Below are 19,995 nucleotides of genomic sequence, written 5' to 3' on the forward strand. Positions count from 1 at the left end.
AAGATGGCGGCGACGTTGACGTGCGGTCGAGCGGCCAATGAGGCGTCTAGGTATTTATTATGTCTATGGTCTTCAGGGCTTCGGGTGCCAGTGACGCACACGGTCACATGACCCTGCTGCTGGTGACGTGCGGCGTGAGTTTCTTTCCCCGTCTGTGTTTAACACACACTCACACACTCTCGACTAGGCATAAACACGAGTGAAGAGCCTTTGTGCTGCTCTCATCCCTGTCCTCCAGCGCAGGCGGAGCCGAGCTGTGTTTACTGTGTGTGGCGGGTGAGTTTGTGTTTGACTTTTATTGTTACACATCGACGTCACAGTCTATCATTTCAGCCGCGAGACTGCACTGTTGCTGCTCTGAGAGAGAGAGAGAGAGAGAGTGATCATATTTCATAACATTAGTATTGACAGGAACTAAAGTTGATCAGGATAATGGCACACGTGTGTGATCAGGCATGTATAACACATTAATGAATTACTAGTGCTGAGATCACTGACATGCTCAGAAGTTCATTCATATTGTAGATCAGTTGGTGGATTATTTATTTATGCATATTTCCAGACTGTCCATCTAGTCAGTGATCACTGTTTATTTTTTTTAGAATCACAACTCTGAATGTATTGTTGACAGTGGACATATTTTTGTCCTTTTTTTTAGTGATAGACCCTTATATCAGCAATGGCGAGACTTTTAACTTTTTAATTTCCCCATGTGGCATATTGATAGTTTGGTTAATGGATAGTGCAGAATGTGCAGTTTGAAGAAAATGTAAGATTAATGTTTATTTAAAGTTTTACCAGTGTTTATTTAAATCTGCCATTTTTAATGGATCTTATTTGCTATTATTGAATTGTATTATATATATTTTCAGTAGCAGCCCTGCACTATAGCATCATCTATCAGTATCTGTCAGTATCAATCATTAAAAATAGGGTCAACTTCTAATGTAAGTTTTATGAATGATCATCCACACTTAGAGGTGGTAGATTGTCTTCAATCATTAAAGTTTAGTGGTAAAGTGTGAAAGGGATAGACATCAAAAACTCTTGTTACATCAGCCATGAAGCCAGTTTCTGTCCCGAAGCTCAAGGCTGTCTGAGGTGAACATGCAGGCCCTGGAGTTTGATTAATGGATTTGCCAGCTTTATGGGCCTCTCCTCCTCAGCAAAAGGTCATGGTTGATGTAACAATGCTCTTATACATCTCAAAATGACTGCGATTTCAGAGCTATTACCTTGAAAACAGGTCTGTATGTTAGGAATGACAGTCAGCTGAAAATATTTGATTTCGTTGGACCTTTCGTGGTGATATGTTTTGTTTTAATGCTATATCATATATGTGACCCTGGACCGCAAAACCAGTCATAAGGGTCTACTTTTTGAAATGAGAGATACATCAATGCTCTCCATTGATGTATGGTTTGTTAGGATAGGACAGTATTTGGCCGAGACACAACTATTTGAAAATCTGGAATCTGAGGGTGCAAAAAAATCTAAATATTGAGAAAATCTCCTTTAAAGTTGTCCAAATTAAGTTCTTAGCAATGCATATTGCTAATCAAAAATTAAGTTTTGATATATTTACGGTAGGAAATTTACAAAATATCTTCATGGAACATGATCTTTACTTAATATCCTAATGATTTTTTGGCATAAAAGAAAAATCAATAATTTTGACCTATACAATGTATTGTTGGCTATTGCTACAAATATACCCCAGCGACTTAAGACTGCTTTTGTGCTCCAGGGTCACATATCATAAAACCCTATATCATCAGTAAAAGTAACAAACCAATGCAGTGGCTCTGTAAAAGGGATTTTACACTCCGTTAAAGGTTCTGTAAGTATGTCTTCCTGGTTTTGCTTTCCTTTCCTTCTTCCCAGCTTCCAGGTGGGATTATTGCAAATCTATCCCCTCACAAAACCTGGAACCATTCCCTTGGCTTGGTCACAAGCATGAAGGCGTCTGAAATCAGGACAAGGGTTGCGGGTCCCTGCGCTGTGTGTTCTAGCGGCTCTGGTCAGCACGAGCTGGCATTGCACTGCCTCGCTGGTTAGGAGACTGTGGTGTCAGCCATTTTAGGTCGGACAGCAGAGCGTGTGGCGTGCCGCCATTTTTTTCCCCTCACTCTTCCATTTTTAACTGAGCCTTAACACCTTAGGTGCTGGTGACATAGAATCTGTGCCACTCTGCATTGAAAAAGCCAAATGCTCTTTGGTATCTTTAAACTTACTGGCGTATTTTATACAGTTTAGGTTGCATTTTCAATTATAACCGAACTGACCAATGCATACAAAAAAGCCATACATAAAATAGCCTATGGCATTGGCCTATTTGATGAAGAGGTCTTATTTTCAAAGCATATTGTCAGTGTAATAAAAAAAAAAAAACTTTTGACTTTTCTTACCAATTTAAAATAATGCATGCAAAGTTGATCACATTTTTGTCTGAGAGAGTCAACATGCATTAGTGTGTCACTGAGACCGAGGGGCTTTGGCGAGGGAATGAGTGGACGGCATGCTATTGACAATGAGTGAGAACAACCACACCTATCAAACTCAGTCTGAAATAGGATCAGGGACTGCTCTCGACACTCGCAGCGTCCGGAAAAAACAAGCCAGGGAGAGCCAGGAACCGAACGCTGTCTGTGGGTTGACCACTGTGTGTATGAGTGCGTTAGTGCGTTAACTCGGTGTGTACGTGAAACAGAGTTGTGTGTGTGTGTGTGTGTGGGGGTGGGGTTGCCATGGGGACAGTAACACACCAGTGGTGCTGACGACCCGTCTCCTTGCAGACTGGGCTGAACTTATGAGGGAGAGAGAGGGATTGGGGGAGGGGAGGTTAAGGCGGGCAGGGAAACCGACGGTGGGGTACATGTGTTTTTGCCAAAGCAAACGTAATGGAGAGAGAACAGATTTTAACCCCAACTACACAAAGCCATGTTTACCGCTGCCGGCCGCGTTCTCATGAAACATCCACATGGTTCAGGATTGGTCAGTTTAGGCACTATTGTACCATTGTTTATTTACATGTTCTCCAGAGAGACAAAGATATTCTGTTTATCCGTAGTGAGTCCACAGGACGATGGCTGTCTGACTGTATAGGCCTCAAACTTTTGATAATGGTGTGCACTCATTTAGTGTAAACTTTGCATTTAAGAATCCATGACCTTTTTGTCTCAGTCAGACCCTAGTAGACTAATCCTGCAGCATTTTTTAGCTTGTCAGAGTAGTGGTTGATCAATGCATGTTTTTGTATTCATGTTTTGCAAATTCGTAAACTTTTACACATGGCTCCCTATTTTCTAACATTGTAGGGTAGAAGCGTTAGCTAATTTTTGAGCAAACAAATAGGCAGACAATCCATAGGCTCGGTCATGTATTCGCAGCTAATTCAAGAGCCGCTCAACGCAAGCGGCAGCTTGGCTCCCAGGTTGACCACTCGCTAAATAGCTCATGGTGGAACATTCCAGAGCCTTTGGAGTGAGCCAGAGAGGAGGAGGAGATGTGGGGGGTAACGGCTCTGTGATTGTTGGATGAGGGTGAAAAAGGGTGTGTGAGGGGGGTAGGGATGGGGAATTGGTATCACGGCAAAAAAGTCGTTGCTGAAACACCTCACTGGTTCCTGCGACAGTTAATGGCCCCTCCCCAGCTACCTACATATGTGTACACACACGCTCGCACCTCAGCCCAGACTTACTGGCCTAGCCCCCACTCGTCTTCTCGTCCTCAGGGTCTGACCAGCGTGATGGATGTCAAACCCGCCTACCACGCAACCCCTTTGTGTTGGTTATGTGACCCAGCAGCGTTGGCAGGGCCATGCCCCCTTTTGCTGAACTGAATGGCAACGCCGCAGCAAGCTGCAATGAAGGGCATTTCCATTTTCTGGGAAAAGAGCATATTGTGGCTGTGTGTTATATTTGCAAGGGTGAAGCCCCACTTACCCCTGACAAGCACATGATTTAGAATCTGCCGTCTTTGCTTCTGGGCTCACCGAACATTTTGTGCCAATCACTTGAGCCATAAATGCAATGTGACTAATCACTCTGAAGCTGCAGGAAAATGATATCATGACGATACTAATTGGCTGATGCCACCACGAGAATATGCACAGCTCATGATAGCTGCTAGTTTTAAAGTTTTGGTACTATAACATTAACAGCAGCAGAATGTGAAAAATAAACATCCAAAAGTTGGGCACTGGAGATGTTATAAACTATAACAATACAATACAAAACAATAGTGATTTATATGCGGCTTACAAAAAGTTTTATGCAGTCAGAATATACAATTTTTTTTAATGGCCACCAATGGAGAATAATACTTTAGGATTCAGATGGTGTAATTACAGCATCTACCATCAGGGGCTAACTAGACCATGTTAACAGACCAAAGCTTTCCTTTGTCCCTATGTGACATGGTAGACTTGGAGAAAGCTGTACTGCTCCCATAAGACTCTTCAGCTTGGTTAATGGTCATATAGCCTATATATAAAAAATCCCCCAAATCCCGCTAAGAAATTGTGCTGCCTTGTTCCTGGGTATGTTTGCAGTCTAAGATTAGTGAATTGAAAGTGACCTATATTTCTAGTAGGCCTTGGCAGTTGTAGCCATTTGAATCAGAAATTAACTGCAGTGCTTTTTTTCTTGTGTGTTGTTGTTTACTGAATACACTGTTGAACATAAGGATGGATGTATGTATATTGAAATTGATGTTTTTTTCACATTTTTGGTATGATAAAATCAATCGTGTTTGATGGATAGCATGTTATTGATCTAAACTGCAAAAGTTAAACTTTTTCAGAGAGGGGATGGGGTGTGATGGGTTGTGAGAACGCTCCTTAAACAGAATGAGAGGCTATAAAAGGTTCTTTGAAAGTAGCTCAGTCATCAGAGACAGCCATAAAAGCAGCTCTTCTCTTTTATACTGTAAGTGAAAAGACGTTTAAAGATAGAAGGTCAATAGGCAGCTTTTTGTTATTTTAGTATAATAACTAAATTAAGCTTGATTTCTGTGGTTCTTAAAAGCGGTTGTGTTTTGTCTTTACAGATGCTCTGATGCCTGAAACCATTAAGGACATGTAATACTTATGATGACCTGATGATAATGTCCATCAACAAGTTCTATAAGAGTGGATAACCATAATAATCAGGACTCTCACTGGAGACGAAGTAGACAGCACCATGGCTAGCAAGAGGAAGTCCACCATTCCGTGCATGATTCCTGTAAAAGCCATGCATCTGCAGGATGACTTTGAACGGGGCAGACTTTCCCCTCCAATCAAGGACATTAGCTTTTCCCTTACAGAGGAAGCAAGTGGAAAAAGCAGTCAAAGTTTGGATGAGTCCTCTGGGCAAGAAGCAGGTGATACCCATAAATATGCAGACATTTACACTTGTAGGCTATGTAACTTTGAGACCAAGGACCTAAATCTTTTCCTCGATCATGTCTACAGTGGGCACCCAGATTTCCGCATTGACCCCTGTTTTCGTTGTGTGGATTGCGGGACAAGTGCTGCAAAATTTGAGGGCTTAGCACTGCACAATGCCCGTGTCCATCCCAGTACAATAACCACCACACTTCAGCTCAAAAAGAAGGACAATAGAATCATAGTAGAGCAAAATCTTTGCGTGGAACCTTGTGAAAGCACTAGCTCGAAAGAAACTGAGATATCCATAACCAAGACACCAATCATGAAAATGTTGAAGGGTAAATCAGAACCCAAAAGGATTGTAGTTTCCCACACTGCAACTGATGACCCTCCCCCCGTTATTACCAGAGTGGTGGAGAAAAGTGACTCTCCTGCAGTTACAGTCACTCATGTGCCCACTATTGTACACAATGGAGCAGCCAGCAAAGTTGCCCTGCCGTCGGCCATACAGATTGTTAATGGCTCTGGGGCTTTGCCCATGCTGAAGACAGCTGTTACACAAGTTGTATCTGTTGTGCAGAACAGAAGTCTCAATCAACAATCTGCTCCAATCACTGTCTCCTCATCCCACTCCTCTTCGGCATCCTCCTCATCAAGTACTAAGAACCTTCCAAAAGTAATGATCCCACTCAGCAGCATTCCCACCTACAATGCATCCATGGACAATAGCAGTTTCTTAAAGACATCCTTTAGCAAGTTCCCTTATCCAACCAAGGCTGAGCGTTGCTACCTTACTGTAGTCACCAAGTACCCTGAGGAGCAGATCAAGATCTGGTTCACAGCACAGAGGCTGAAACAAGGAATCAGCTGGTCTCCAGAGGAAATAGAAGATGCCCGCAGAAAAATGTTCAATACGATCATACAGGCAGCACCCTCAAATAGCCAACAGCAACGGCACACCCACCACACCACTACTCAGCCAACTATCACAGTTCTGGGCACAACTGGCATCCCTCACATCTTACAAGGTAGCCTGGTTGGCCAAGGAGGGGTGATTGTCACGCAGCCAATGATGGCTAATGGAATTCAGGTCAGCAGTGCCCCTGTTGCATTAGCTGTAACACCTAAACCTCAGGCTGCTGCAAAGCCGATGATGCAGGCCAGACCCGCTGCAGCCCTGGTAGCCGATAAAGGAATCAGCATGGTTTTAGGCACTGTTGGTAGCAGCAGTAGTGGAAATTGCAGTAGTAGCAGCAGCAGCAGCAATGCTAGCAGCAGTTCAAGCAGTATTAGCAGTACTAGCAGCTTATGTAGCCAGGCTAGCCTGATCAGTATTGGTAGCAGCAGCACTGCTAAGTCAAATAGCAACAGCAACATTAAGGTCAATACACCGGGTACTGATGCCACTTGCATTCAAAGCAACAGTACTATTGTGAAAAGTGAGAGTAAAGGCAATTCTGAGGCTAAAAGCAACATTAACAGCAAGAACAACATTTCAGCTGCCAGTACCACTCCAACCACAACCGTGGCATCTACAACTACAACAGATAGCGCAGTACCAAGTAAATCAGACTCTCCTGTCTCTGTGAACTCGCGCATATTCTCCACCACTAACTTCCTGGACCCCAGCTTTAACAAAACCAAAAAGTCCCAGGAACAGCTGGCAGCCTTAAAGGAGAGCTTCCTTGTTAGCCAGTTTCCTAATCAAGAGGAAGTAGACCGACTTATAAGCCTAACTGGTCTGTCTGTACGTGAAGTACGGAAATGGTTCAGCGACCGCCGCTACCACTTCCGGAATCTGAAGGGTTCAAGGTCAAGTGGCGGAGGTCAGACTGTTACAGCTAGTGGTAGCATTTCCCAACTGGATACTCTTGCTGCTGTAGACTTGTCTGAAAACAGTACACCCCCAGAGAGGCCCAAAACTCCCCAGCAGTCACCTCTCAGCCCCTCACAGACATCATCCCCACCAACTCCAACACGGCGTCCTCCACGCCCCCCATCGCCAGATTTCACGGCGATACGGTACAAAGAGCGAGAGCCCCACCAGGTTCGTGCTTTGGAGGCCAGCTTTGCACAGGACCCAGATCCATCTAGTGAAGAAGTTGACCGGTTAAGAGCAGAAACAAAGATGACTCGCCGTGAGATCCACGGTTGGTTTGCTGAGCGACGGAGGAGGGTAGCAGCAGAGAAGAAGAAAGAGGAAGCTGAGAGGGCAGAAAGGGAAGATGATGATGCAGTGGGAGAGACAGAGGAGCATGGAATATACAAGGAAAAAAGCAGTAATGAGGAGGCCCATGAAGCTGAAGATTCCTCCAAGGAAACGCAACAAGACAAAGAGGACAAACAGAAGGATGAGAGCGGTACCGAGCCGAAAGTTAACCCTATCAAAATCAATCTCAAAATGCTGAAAGTTACTGAATCTAATGGAAAAGGTGAGCCAGAGGACAGTCAACTGAATGAGGCTACCAAGGTGGCACAATCTATCTCTCAGACAACTGTTCCTCAGACCTCCCCATACCGAGGAAAGAAGACACCCGAACAGCTCCACCTGCTGAAGAAAGTCTTTGCACGCACCCACTGGCCCAGTAGTCCCCAGTACAATGAGCTGATAACTAAAACGGGCCTACCGCGACCAGAGGTGGTACGTTGGTTTGGAGATTGCCGCTATGTCCTGAAGAACGGTCAGCTCAAGTGGCTTGAGAGTTACCAGACCATGGTAGATGAGGAAGACTTCCAGAAAGATAACATTAGCATCCTAAAGGAGCACCTAGACAAGCATGGTAAACTAGATGAGACTAAGTTGGAGGAGATTGTGAAATCAAGTGGGTTAGGTGAGGAATCAATCCGGCGGTGGTTTGCCAATAAGACACCACCTTTATTGGAGGAAAGGAACTCCGAGAGCACAGGAGGTGTGATGACTGAATCATCTACAACCCCAACTGAAGCCGCTCTAGCATCACAGCATCCAGACCATGAAGATGTAAAGGTGGAGCAGTCAGGAAGCAGCCTAATCTCTAAGGATCAAACCACAGTAGTTGACATATCAACAAATACTAAACAAGGTGATTCATTTTCTGCCATCTCAGCCATGAATTATATTGTATCCTATTTAAGGATAGGATTAGCCGTTAAAATTGTGTCCAGTGTGAGGTTGTTGTTGTGTTTAATACTTGTTTGTTCATTTTTGCAGAGTCTGACTGAAGAGGAAAGTGGATGCATGAATGAATGTGAAGCGATATCAGCCCATGGGATTACAGCACATGTGGCCTTTAATTGAAGGCTTTTTTTTAAACAGATTAAACTTTAACAGGAGCACTGGAAAACACCTCTGCAAAAAGAAAAAAAAGAAAAAAACTCTCCCCAAATTAATTATTTTCGTTACTAGCTGTAAGACATGGTGTGGATTATCAAAAATCAGGATGCACCCCTTCACCAGTCAGCTGCTTTTTCTATTTGGATGGGATAGAGGGGAAAACAGACCGTAGCTTCGTGAAGTGAGAGACCCAAGTTGAAGTCCACAGAGAAGTTTTTCTTGGATGTGAATTTCCTGTCTTTTTCTTCTGGGGAGGAATTACCATTTTTAGGGGACTTATGGTGGTACTAAGCGCAAACTGCACAGCTCTCATTGAGCCCTTTTGTAATTCTTAAAATATGACGGACTTAATTTGTTGTATGCTGTAGGTGAGCATCAATACCAATAGCACATGTCAATGAAATGTCATTCAAAGTAAAAGAACCCCTAAAGTCATGACTATTTGTGACAAAACGGATTCACCAGTGTGAACGCTTAGGCTTGTATGATTTTTACAAAATACTATTTGCAGAATAAATTTAATATTACAAAAAAATGGTCATGGATTTTCAGGCTTGGGGAAAAAAAAACTTCACCGCTCATTGTTGAATAAGTAGTTTATTCTCAGGCTTGATTATGTTTCATATGAAAAGCAAAATTAAAACATATACTTCCTCCAATATAACATAGGCACATTACAGAAAAGGCTTGGTTGTAAATAAGAACATTGGTAACAAAACGCTGATGCAAGAAAACAGAAAAAGGCATACATGTCCAACAGGGAAATCTTTCGTTGATGTATATATGTATACATACACCAAGGCACATGAACGATGAGGCAAGAAAATAGCAGAAACTAATTTACAGACTGGAGAAGGGCTACAGCAGTACAAGTAGAGGGATTAACGCTTAAAACTAAATGAGGGAATGTTGGCTAATTAGGAATAAATGTAAGGGAACTTGAACAAATTCCCTCTGAAGGCGTCTGGCCTCGTCTTTTCCTCTCAAAGCTCAGGAAGTGATAATGGTCCATGTGTCTTTCTGTAATATTTCTAGATTGCGTAATGCAAATTGCTATATACACTGATCATTGCAGAAGACTAGAAAAAAAAGTGTTATGACAGAATTTATGCGTGCATCCAAAGGCGCAAGCCAGCTGTTTGAATCGCACATCCCTCCGTGTTAAAATGCCCCTCGTTTACAATTTTCAAATTAATTAGCATTTCTGTACACACCCAATCAGTGGAACATATAACAACGTAACACTATAATTTGAGGAGTACATTCTGGAGCATCTTTCAGACTCTGAGCTGTCATGCACAGAACCAAATAAATACTGTGACAATAGTGGCATAACGTAGCAGCCACAAGGCAAAAAAGAGGGGGAAAAGGCAAACAAGCTCTCCATAATCATCTTGCTCCATAAAAATGCACCTGGACCCCATGATCAAACAGAGAGGCAGGTAAAGCATCAGTGATGGAAAAGCAATGCGACAGCATCACAATGGCTTCTGTATACGGCTGTTAGACACGAAACGATTGGCAGAACTACATGGCATGTGTATGTGTATGTGTGTAGTTCAGTAACATCTCAACCTCTACTGGCTAAACGAGAACTGCGTGAAACTTATCAGAGCTACAATAAATATGGCCTTGTTTTTGCTGTACATCAACTGTGAATACTGAGGTTTAGCAGTCTTAGCCTGTTCATCAATCGGTGACAATCCGTATTAGGGCAATACTTTGACAACACAAAACTAGATGACTGCTTGGCACAAGGTATACATCTATAGAAAGACTGACCAAAATGCCCTTACTCCTGTCCACAGAAGAAGAAAAAAAATGTATCATGAGAATTATTCAATGCTCAGGGTGTTCTACTAACCCAATGAACGGAGACAGACTTATTTGGTCCCGATTTCTTGTATAAACCTCCTGCACAGTCTACCTTTGGCTTTCTTAAAGGGATAGTTCACCCAAAAATGAAAATGTGATGTTTATCTGCTTACCCCCAGGGCATCCAAGATGTAGGTGACTTTGTTTCTTCAGCAGAACACAAACGAAGATTTTTAACTCAAACTGTTGCAGTCTGTCAGTCTTATAATGGAAGTGAATGGAATCACGGCTTTGAGAGTCAAAAAAAACATACACAAACAAAACCAAATTAAACCCTGCGGCTCGTGACGATACATTGATGTGTAAAGACACGAAACGATCGGTCTGTGCAAGAAACTGAACAGTATTTATATTATTTTTTACCTCTGATGCACTGCAGTGTCTGAACTGTCCTGAGCACGTCCTCGACAGCCGGCGCGTGACGCGTCTTCTTCTTCTTGCTTTACGGTGGATCGCAGACTTACAAGTGCATTACCGCCACCTATCTCTCAAATGGACCATTGACACGCCTAATTGAGATTGTAGATAGTGTCAATGGTCCATTTGAGAGATAGGTGGCGGTAATGCACTTATAAGTCTGCGATCCGCCGTAAAGCAAATTAGACGCGTCACGCGCTGGCTGTCGAGAACGCGCTCAGGACAGTTCAGACATTGCAGTGCATCAGAGGTAAAAAATGATATAAATACTGTTCAGTTTCTTGCACAGACCGATCGTTTCGTGTCTTTACACATCAATGTATCGTCACGAGCCGCAGGGTTTAATTTGGTTTTGTTTGTGTATGTTTTTTTTTACTCTCAAAGCCGTGATTCCCATTCACTTCCATTATATGACTGACAGACTGCAACGGTTTGAGTTAAAAATCTTGCGTTTGTGTTCTGCTGAAGAAACAGTCACCTACATCTTGGATGCCCTGGGGGTAAGCAGATAAACATCACATTTTCATTTTTGGGTGAACTATCCCTTTAAAACAGACATCATGGTTAACACGCTACTAAAGGTACTAAATCATACATAAAATGTCCTCCCTATTTGACCTGATAAGACTACACCATAAAAAGCCTTCAGGAACAAGACTTTTCAATTGCTAAAGTGTGGAGGAACAGTAAACGATAAATCACAGAAATGGTTTTAGAGGGATAAAACGGTCTGAAATGAGATGGTCCAAGTTCTGTTCTGTAAACTAAATACACGACGTTTCCACAAAGCTCTCGTAGCCCAAAAACCCCACCTGAGCTGTTTGTGAATTCAAGTCCACCCGTGCAGACTGGCAAAACATAAAACAAGGAGAGTGATATTGCTCTCTGGTCACTTGATAACTTCATAATTTCATTTTAAAGCTAAATAAAGGTTGTTAAATGTCGAAGAATGTCTTCCTGAAGCTCAGACAAGAGACTACTTCAATGGGATCTCCCATACTGCCACCTGCCTGTCACAAAAAACCACAAGCACATCCTGGGACGCGTCAAACACTTTAGTCCATCAACTCGGAAGATAAAGAGCAAGAATGCAAGACGCAATTAAAAAGGCCAAGCCCTCATGTTAAAAACATACTCGTATATAAAAAAAATGACATGAAAGTTTAAAACATGTTTAAATAATAAAAATAATCTGAAATGAAATAAAGATCTGGAGTGAGAGGCTCTTTGAGAGCAGATCAGCTGCAACGTTTTTCTAACCACACACACACACACATTTATATATAAGCCAGAGAGATACAGTAAAGAAAAAGTATTATTACTCCATAAATGTTAACCTGGAATCGGTTTCAAAGTGATGAATGATACAACCCCACTCAATTTTGAAACACTGGCCTTTGTCGTCCACCCAAACGCTGTCCCCGAGTCTCGCGCAGCATCAGAACACCCCCGTCCCGTCCGCAGGTTCAGATTGTAGCTAAGCAGATAATTGTTCGTTTCTGTCCGTGAGCCAAAGCTCCATCATGCTCCGCAAGCCCCTCTGCCACTCGCGTGGCCCTGAGCGGGAGAGAGTCGCAGAGAGAGGGAGATCTGTCCGAAAACACTGGCGATGACGACTTCCATAGAAACAGGTTTCACGGCAGTCCTTGACATCATCAGCTGTGGGACCCTTGTCGCTGGCCTTGCGTCCGCTCCGTCCATCTGTCGCACGCTCAGCCGCTCGGGTTACGCACGGTTGTCGGCGCTGACGCGAGCCCTGCGAAGCCTGCCAGAGAAGAGAAACACCACACACGTCAGAACTCAACCATTAAGCCTGACTTCTGATCATCAACATCTGGTCCACATTGTCCAGCCACTCAAACAGGAAGTGACCGTCTGAACCTCACCATCAAACCAGCCACAGTTACAGCTATTGTAGTAACACTGATTTCTAATGATCTCAAACTAACAAGTACGAGGGAGTAACATTACCTTTTAATTTAAAATATGAGTTACTTTTTCAAATAAGTAAAACTTTCTTTTCCCATGTATTGACCTGCAGCTCTCCTGTCCTCATGATGAGAGAAATCGCGAGGCGTTGTGTTTGTTGTGTGAACATGATGTTACTGTAGATCTAGACTAAATGTGAACATGCATTTACTCGTCTCACTCGCATAGAAACAGATTCAGTATTCCTCAAAATGAATAAAAACAGTCAAATGCAAACTCAGCATATGACGCAAATCTGCAATAAATAAATGTTAAATAACACACATATCCTTTTTGTATTTAATCCCATTTTACTAACTAATGTCTTTGCTGCTGACCTTCAATAATCCAATTCAACCGCACTAATAACAAAAATGTCTTTTTTTAATTGCTGAAGAGAGTTGAACTTTCTTCTCCTGCGTCTTATTCTTCATGCAATCCAGAACAACAGCAGAGCAGAAAGGTTTGTTTGAGCCAACCAAAAATAGATTTTTTTTATATTAAAAACAAGCAAGCCCAGCCCAGATAAGAAAAAGTAATGCAAAAGTAATAATGCATTACTTTCCATAAAAAGTAACTAAGTAATGCTATTAGTTACTTTTCTTTAGGGAGTAACGCAATATTGTAATGCAATACTTTTAAAAGTAACTTTCCCCAACACTGTCAACCAGCAATTTTACTTCTGGTAAAAGATGGCAGAAAGTAGAGGAAAGAATGTGATTTATGAATATATTCCCATCATTGTTCTGGATTTTTGTTTCTCGTGCAGTATATTTGGTGGCAAAGTGACTGGATTTGGCAACTGGAAAAAAAAAAGCCACTGAAAAGTTCAATATACATCTGAAAAGCAGCGTGCACATATCTGGTTAAAAATGAACAGACACTTAAAACAGGAAGCATCGCCACTCAAATCGGCAGTGAACAAAACTAGTCAAAGCTAGTCGACAGTCGAGTAAATGCTGGCAACCTCTTGAAGTTATTCACAAGTGACCGATGAACAGCACATTGTGTGAAAGAAAGTTTTCTTGCTTGTGCCAACTGAAAACCTACACGAGAAACACCATGAGCCAGGAGAGACTCAGTACTGAACATTAAACGGGACATTCATGTAGATTTGGATAAGTTAAAGTGATAGTTCACCCAAAAATGGAAATTCGGTCATTGATTACTCACCCTCATGTCGTTCTAAACCCGTAAGACCTTCGTTCATCTTCGGAACACAAATTAAGATATTTTTGATTGAATGTGAGAGCTGTCAGACCCTCCCATAGACAGCAAGGTAAACTACCACCGTCAAAGTCCAGAAACGTAGCAAGGAGATCTGTAAGATAACCCATGTGACATCAGGGGTTCAACCGTAATTTTACAAAGCTATGAGAATACTTTTTTGTGCACAAAAGAAAAAAAAAAAAAAAAAAACTTTATGTATGTATGTATATGGGTCAAAGACGAAAAAGAGTTTAAGCATAAAAACAATATGTGTAATACTGCTTTAAATTATTGTCTTAATTTGTGTTCCGAAGATGAACGAAGGTCTTACGAGTTTAGAATGACATGAGGGTGAGTAATCAATGACCGAATTTCCATTTTTGGGTGAACTATCCCTTTAATTTCAGTTAATCGCTCTGATGCCGTGTCTGGTGGAAGCCGTTTAGCCCTTAACTAAGTTAGGACATTTTGATACTTACAGCAGTTCTTGTTAAAACTTCTGAGAATAATTTGCTGACGCAGGTACAAAAATACTTTTTTTGTGCAGACTCAAAAGTTAAATGTCGTAAAAATGTAAATTGAACATCCTTAAACCAAGCGTACCTCCTGCTCTCGTGGTCCAGCAGCGTCTCCTGGGACACTCTGAAGTCCTCCAGCGGGGACTGGTAGCGGGCCTCGAACGAGCCCTCCCGCCCGTGGTATCCCAGCGCCTGGCCCGGAGACGAGGGCATGGGGGACGTGGAGGAGACGGAGCTGGTGTCCCCCGTACGCTCCCGGCCCACCTGCATGGCTATGGCCCCCACCGCCGACAAGGGACTCAACATCTCGCCGTTCTCATGCTGCAGAAGAGAACCAGATTGCCATCACGATACAGCACACTCATTTAAGTCAATTGATCAAGGTACAGTACATGATGCGCACCCTTCCTCTGACTATGTCCATGTGCACCAGCAGGGACGCCAACTCCAGATCCTCACTGTAGCTGTTCTTGAGCGGGACAGACCGGTAGCCTACAGACAGACATCAGTGACATTGTTTTTTACATTCCTTAAAAGGATGAACTCAGGGGTGTCCGATTCTTCTCTTGGAGGGCCGACGTTCCTCCTGAGTTCAGCTCCAAGTCGTCCTGGAGGTTTCTAGTAAACCTTGATTAGTTGCCAATCAGAAACGTTCAGGCAGGTGTGTTGGGACGAGTTGGAGCTGAACTCTGCAGGACCGAGTTTGGACGGCCCTGATTCAGACTAAGTAAACGTTCCCTTTGAAAGCACAAAGGCGCTCATTTTTTTGGCGAGCCGTACCGGTTTTGAGGCAGTTGATGGGGAACGTTGCCTGGGCGAGAAAGTTCTGGTCGTTGAACATGTCGATTTCATAGACCACGAAGCGCAGGAAGGCAAAGGAAGGATTGCACACGGTGAATCGGAAGGGTTTCCTGGGCCAGGTGGGGTTCAGACCATTGTCCGCTGAGAGTAAAACAGGTAAATCTTTTAGTGATACCGCTTACCCCCACAGCATTTGTTCTTAGGTGGTGGTGTTGTTGTAGGAGATGTTTGCATCTGCACCTCACCTTCAGAGTCCGTCCTCTGCTTGGCGTTGTCATATTCTGCTCCACAAACTTCGATCTCGATGAGAGGGCAAACGATACCTCGACCGTGTTTGGGCAGGTGGCGTGCTCCCAAAACCTTAAAACACACCAACGTTCAGTTCAGTCCTTCATTTGCAACTATTTGGTCACTCTCACACGATCAGTATTGGCTGATCACCTGGCGAACAAAAGCGCAGTCTGGAGAACAAATGCTGTATGTGTCTTTTAAAACGCCGGGAACGGCATTCCCACTTTTTATTACGGACGGATGCGATTTATTGGCCTTCTTTTGGACTACTGAAAAATAACACCCATTCACTGCCATTATAAAGCTTGGAAGAGCCAGGATGTTTTTTAATATAACTCCGATTGAATTCGTCTGAAAGAAGAAAGGTGTATACACCTAGGATGGCTTGAGGGTGAGTAAATCATGGGCTAATTTTAATTTTTGTGTGAACTATCCCTTTAATTCAAAGGGAAAACATCATTTTTTTTCGTTTACACCCTATTGACAGATATTTCTTTTTTAAAAACAAACTCACTTCATTTTCTTTAATTTCTCAGACAACAAGACTTCACATGTTCAAACTGCATCTCAAGTAAATGTATCTTGATTTAAGGATGTTTGTATTGGAAAACAAGACAAAATTACTGAGGAAGATATTCATTTTCTGCAGTGCATTAGGGCTGTCAAAAGAAATTAGAATTTAGAATATTCGTCGAATTTAAAATAAAAATCCACACTCGAATGCAAAAACGTTGCATTCGATTTTTAAGTGTGCGTTAAGCAGGCAGCCTTATCAGTGGAGCACGAAATGCGACGACGATGTAAGTGTCGTTGCATTATAATGTTTTTGTTAGCCTATCCAGTTGAACCCACTAGATGCGGCGCTGCTGTGTTGTTCATTTAAAATATTGCGGAAAAAGAAAACATCAATGCGGCGAAGATGTTGTTTACATCAAAACTGAAACCAAGCCGTTCACACAGAACACATATTTCACGCATTTTCTAGAGGGACATCTATTACTGTTGCACTCGCGTCTCGCACAAAGGAGCCACATGTTTAGAAAGCCATGTAAAATTAATGCAAGTTTAACTTTGAAAAAAATCCCACTGCATCTCATGTTTTTAAATGAAAAATGTACTCTGTGTGATTGGCTTTCCGCCCTTTGTATTAAACGATGCATACATACATGATGCTGTTTTGTTTATAGTTGTTTAAGCAACTTAATTATAATTGGTTTAGAAACATTATTTTAAACATTATGCACTTTTTTCCACAGATAGTCATGTTATCTTATGCTTTGAATAAACGTGCATTAGTAATATTTTACTCGATGCGCCCTCTTGTGGCCTCCGTAGAGAAGCCAAAAGCAATTTTTCACCATAACTGAAATTATGCATTTTAAATTCGAATATAATTCAAATTTTGATAATATTTAAGTACAAAATCCAAATGTAGTTTTTCAGCCATTCTGACAGCCCTACAGTGCATACAACATTCAGTGCCATGATCTCATGAATTTAAGGCTTTCTGCTCTGACTTTTTAGGCCTTAATTAGTGGAAGGGCAAATTTGGACCCGGAGAGACCCCGTCTAACAGTTGGGTTGTAGTCTATTGCAGTGCAGCATGCATGAGTACCTCTATGCAGACCGTGATGGGCTCCACTCCTCTCAGAGAGTGCCGGTCAAACGGGTCGAAGGTGTCGTCTCTCATGATTGACGGCTGCAGCATGTAACCACTCCTGCCGTTCAGCATGAAGAGCGCCTGATTCATCTGCATGGGCTTATCTGCAGAGAAACAGTCACACTGTTCAATGCCAGGATGCACACAGAGGAGGAGGAGAGAGAGCTCTGTGCTCACCGGCGGTCTGGAAGTTAAGGGCCACCAGCTGACTGCCACACAGCCACATGGGTAACGGGTCGTAGTTGGACGAGTCCAGGCGCTGACCGCGAGGGTAGATCCGCGAGAGCTGCAGCCGGTTGTACTGCAGGAACTTCTTTCCTTTGATACGGTTCACATACTTCTCCGCTTTGGTCTCGGGAAACGAGGACATGTCCCGGAAACAGGCCCGCTCCGTCCCGATTTCTGTAAGAGACGGAATATCTCTTAGGGTTTATGTTGAGGAGCTACGGACCCAAATGCGTACCGTTGGCACGCGTGTAGGAACAGGTTTGGGAAACACTGCGTTAAAGCAACAGACCACCATGGGAAAAGGGTTTTCTGTTTTTTTTTCTGGTTGGGACAAACTCGCTGTGCTATGCCAATACACTAAACTCAACCCTGAGTTGAGCATGTCACTATCAGCATGTTTATAACAATAGAGAAATAAAACGGTTGTAGTCCTGCACTCATTCTATAATGATAGCTGGTGTGATTTTATACAACGTGGTCAAGTTTATATAAAGTCCAGTTCAAGTTTCAAGTAAAATACATCTGCAGTAATTTATAGATATGGTGACTATCTGATTTGTATGGACTGTTTATTTGGCTATTAAGTTTCCCAGAGAGTGGGATTGTGTGAACCTAATTGTGAGTGTATGAAAGTGTTAAGAGAGATGTTTTAATATCTTGGATTTGATCTTAAGTACAGAATGATTATTTCCATGTGTGCCATTAACATATTAAACAGTGCATATATTTATTTACTAATACATGTAAACATTGCTGTTTATGTCTATGTATTGTAATAGGTTGTGCAAAAAAAAAAAAAAAAATATTGTGTTAATTTAGTGAGGGAATTAATTAGTCAACTTTGCACTATTTTAACTTAATTGTAGAATGTTTGTTTTGGTCAGAATTTTTAAAACAAAAAAATGACCTTCTAATTAGGTTATTATTAATGGGCGAAAAACAAACAAACAAACCAAACATTTTTTTAAATAATGAGATATATTTTTACTATATGGCTCAGTCAAAAAGTGAGTCGGACCAGTTTTATTTTAACACAGGTAATATTTTGAATTTGATTTCATTTTTATACTTTCAGTTTTCATTTTTATTTATTTGAAGTTTTAGTCATTTTGCTGTGTTTTTGTCTTTATTTTGAATATGTATAGTTTTCATTAAATTTTAGTGTATTTTGTTTTAGTTATGGTAGCACTTCAACTCAAACTTGTTTTTTTTTTTCAGCTAGTTGCCAAGGCAACATTTCTTATTTGTGTTTAGTTTAATTTTTTTTTTATAATTTTAAATATTCAATTTTAGTAGATGTTTTTTTTTTTTCACGTAATGAATTTTTTAAAATGTTTTTTGGTTTAGTTAATGATAATAACCCTGGTTAGGACGTGATGTGACAAGTTGTAGAATCAGATTTCCACGAGGCATCAGTAATATTGAGTTGAAAAACTGTTGGACGTCTTACTGTCTTCATCAAAAGGAACCGGTCGGCAGTAGATGACGAGGTCTGACAGCTCTAAAGCAATCTTCTTTCTTCTTTCCATCATTTTACCCTCCTCAAGCTGACGGAGAACAAATAATCATTAGTCATAAACAATATCATACAGCCTACGTGTCCAAAAGCAAAACACATTCTTAGGAAACTGCATGCATTTTAGATCATTTGATCCCTTGATTCATAAGCGCAGGCATTCAAGAAAGCTGAGCAGAGGTTTGGTAACAGGTGGTGACAGGCAGCTCTTGTTTTCCTGGAGAGGAGGGTTGTGATGGTGAGGAAATTTTCCCACCAGTTAATCGACGTGTGACAACACCGATAATACCAGTATCACCGTGGGGGCGGCGGCGTTCCCTCTTTTCCTCTGCTTATAAAAAGCTTGTAAAAGCAGCGTGCACATTTTACTTTCACTTTCAAATAGTGGCAATTCAGCGTAAAGCAATTGTTCGTTTTTAGTTCGTTTGAATTTTCCCTCTTTTCCTCGCTTTCTTTCGCTTTTAAATAGCTTAAAAGCGCCGTGCGCATTTTACTTTCACTTTCGAATTAGCGGCAGTGCTTGAATGCAACAACAAAATACAACGTCAAACTCACTTTAGCCTATATATAAAACATAGAACTTTTATTAACAAAACAAATACACCATGCTATAGGGCAGGCTATGCCTAATATAAAATAACAAATAACTTACATAAAGTTTAATAGGTATACAAAACTGGAAATAAGTAAACGTATAATATATAACCAAATAAATAAGAAACGTAGAACGTTTATTAGCAAAACGAGTAAGAAAGCTTGGAGGCACGGCATACACCTTGATGTCAAATAAAATAAATAAATGACACAAAGTTTAAATAAAGTAAAAAT

At 41.7% G+C, this 19,995-nt stretch overlaps 2 protein-coding genes across 2 annotated transcripts in view; one reads left to right on the forward strand and one right to left on the reverse strand.

The window, feature by feature from the left end:
* Positions 1–76: 76 nt before the first annotated feature.
* LOC107703618 (zinc fingers and homeoboxes protein 3-like) lies at positions 77–10,294 on the forward strand. Its single transcript, XM_016506311.1, has 3 exons — positions 77–276; positions 5,050–8,433; positions 8,562–10,294. Exons 2-3 carry the CDS (start codon positions 5,184–5,186, stop codon positions 8,570–8,572), a joined length of 3,261 nt encoding a protein of 1,086 aa, XP_016361797.1. The 5' UTR covers positions 77–276; positions 5,050–5,183; the 3' UTR covers positions 8,573–10,294.
* Positions 10,295–11,472: 1,178 nt separating this feature from the next.
* The window catches only part of LOC107703619 (1-phosphatidylinositol 4,5-bisphosphate phosphodiesterase gamma-1-like), a 48,826-nt gene continuing 40,303 nt past the window's right edge, over positions 11,473–19,995 (reverse strand). The window contains 8 exon segments of the mRNA XM_016506312.1: positions 11,473–12,741; positions 14,757–14,992; positions 15,075–15,163; positions 15,452–15,613; positions 15,718–15,832; positions 17,379–17,527; positions 17,601–17,825; positions 19,102–19,198. Of these exon segments, the coding sequence (XP_016361798.1) occupies positions 12,702–12,741; positions 14,757–14,992; positions 15,075–15,163; positions 15,452–15,613; positions 15,718–15,832; positions 17,379–17,527; positions 17,601–17,825; positions 19,102–19,198 (1,113 nt within the window). The 3' untranslated portion in view covers positions 11,473–12,701.

Source organism: Sinocyclocheilus anshuiensis, unplaced genomic scaffold (genome assembly GCF_001515605.1).
Source record: "Sinocyclocheilus anshuiensis isolate Anshui unplaced genomic scaffold, SAMN03320099.WGS_v1.1 scaffold975, whole genome shotgun sequence".
In the NCBI taxonomy this organism is placed as follows: Eukaryota; Metazoa; Chordata; class Actinopteri; order Cypriniformes; family Cyprinidae; genus Sinocyclocheilus; species Sinocyclocheilus anshuiensis.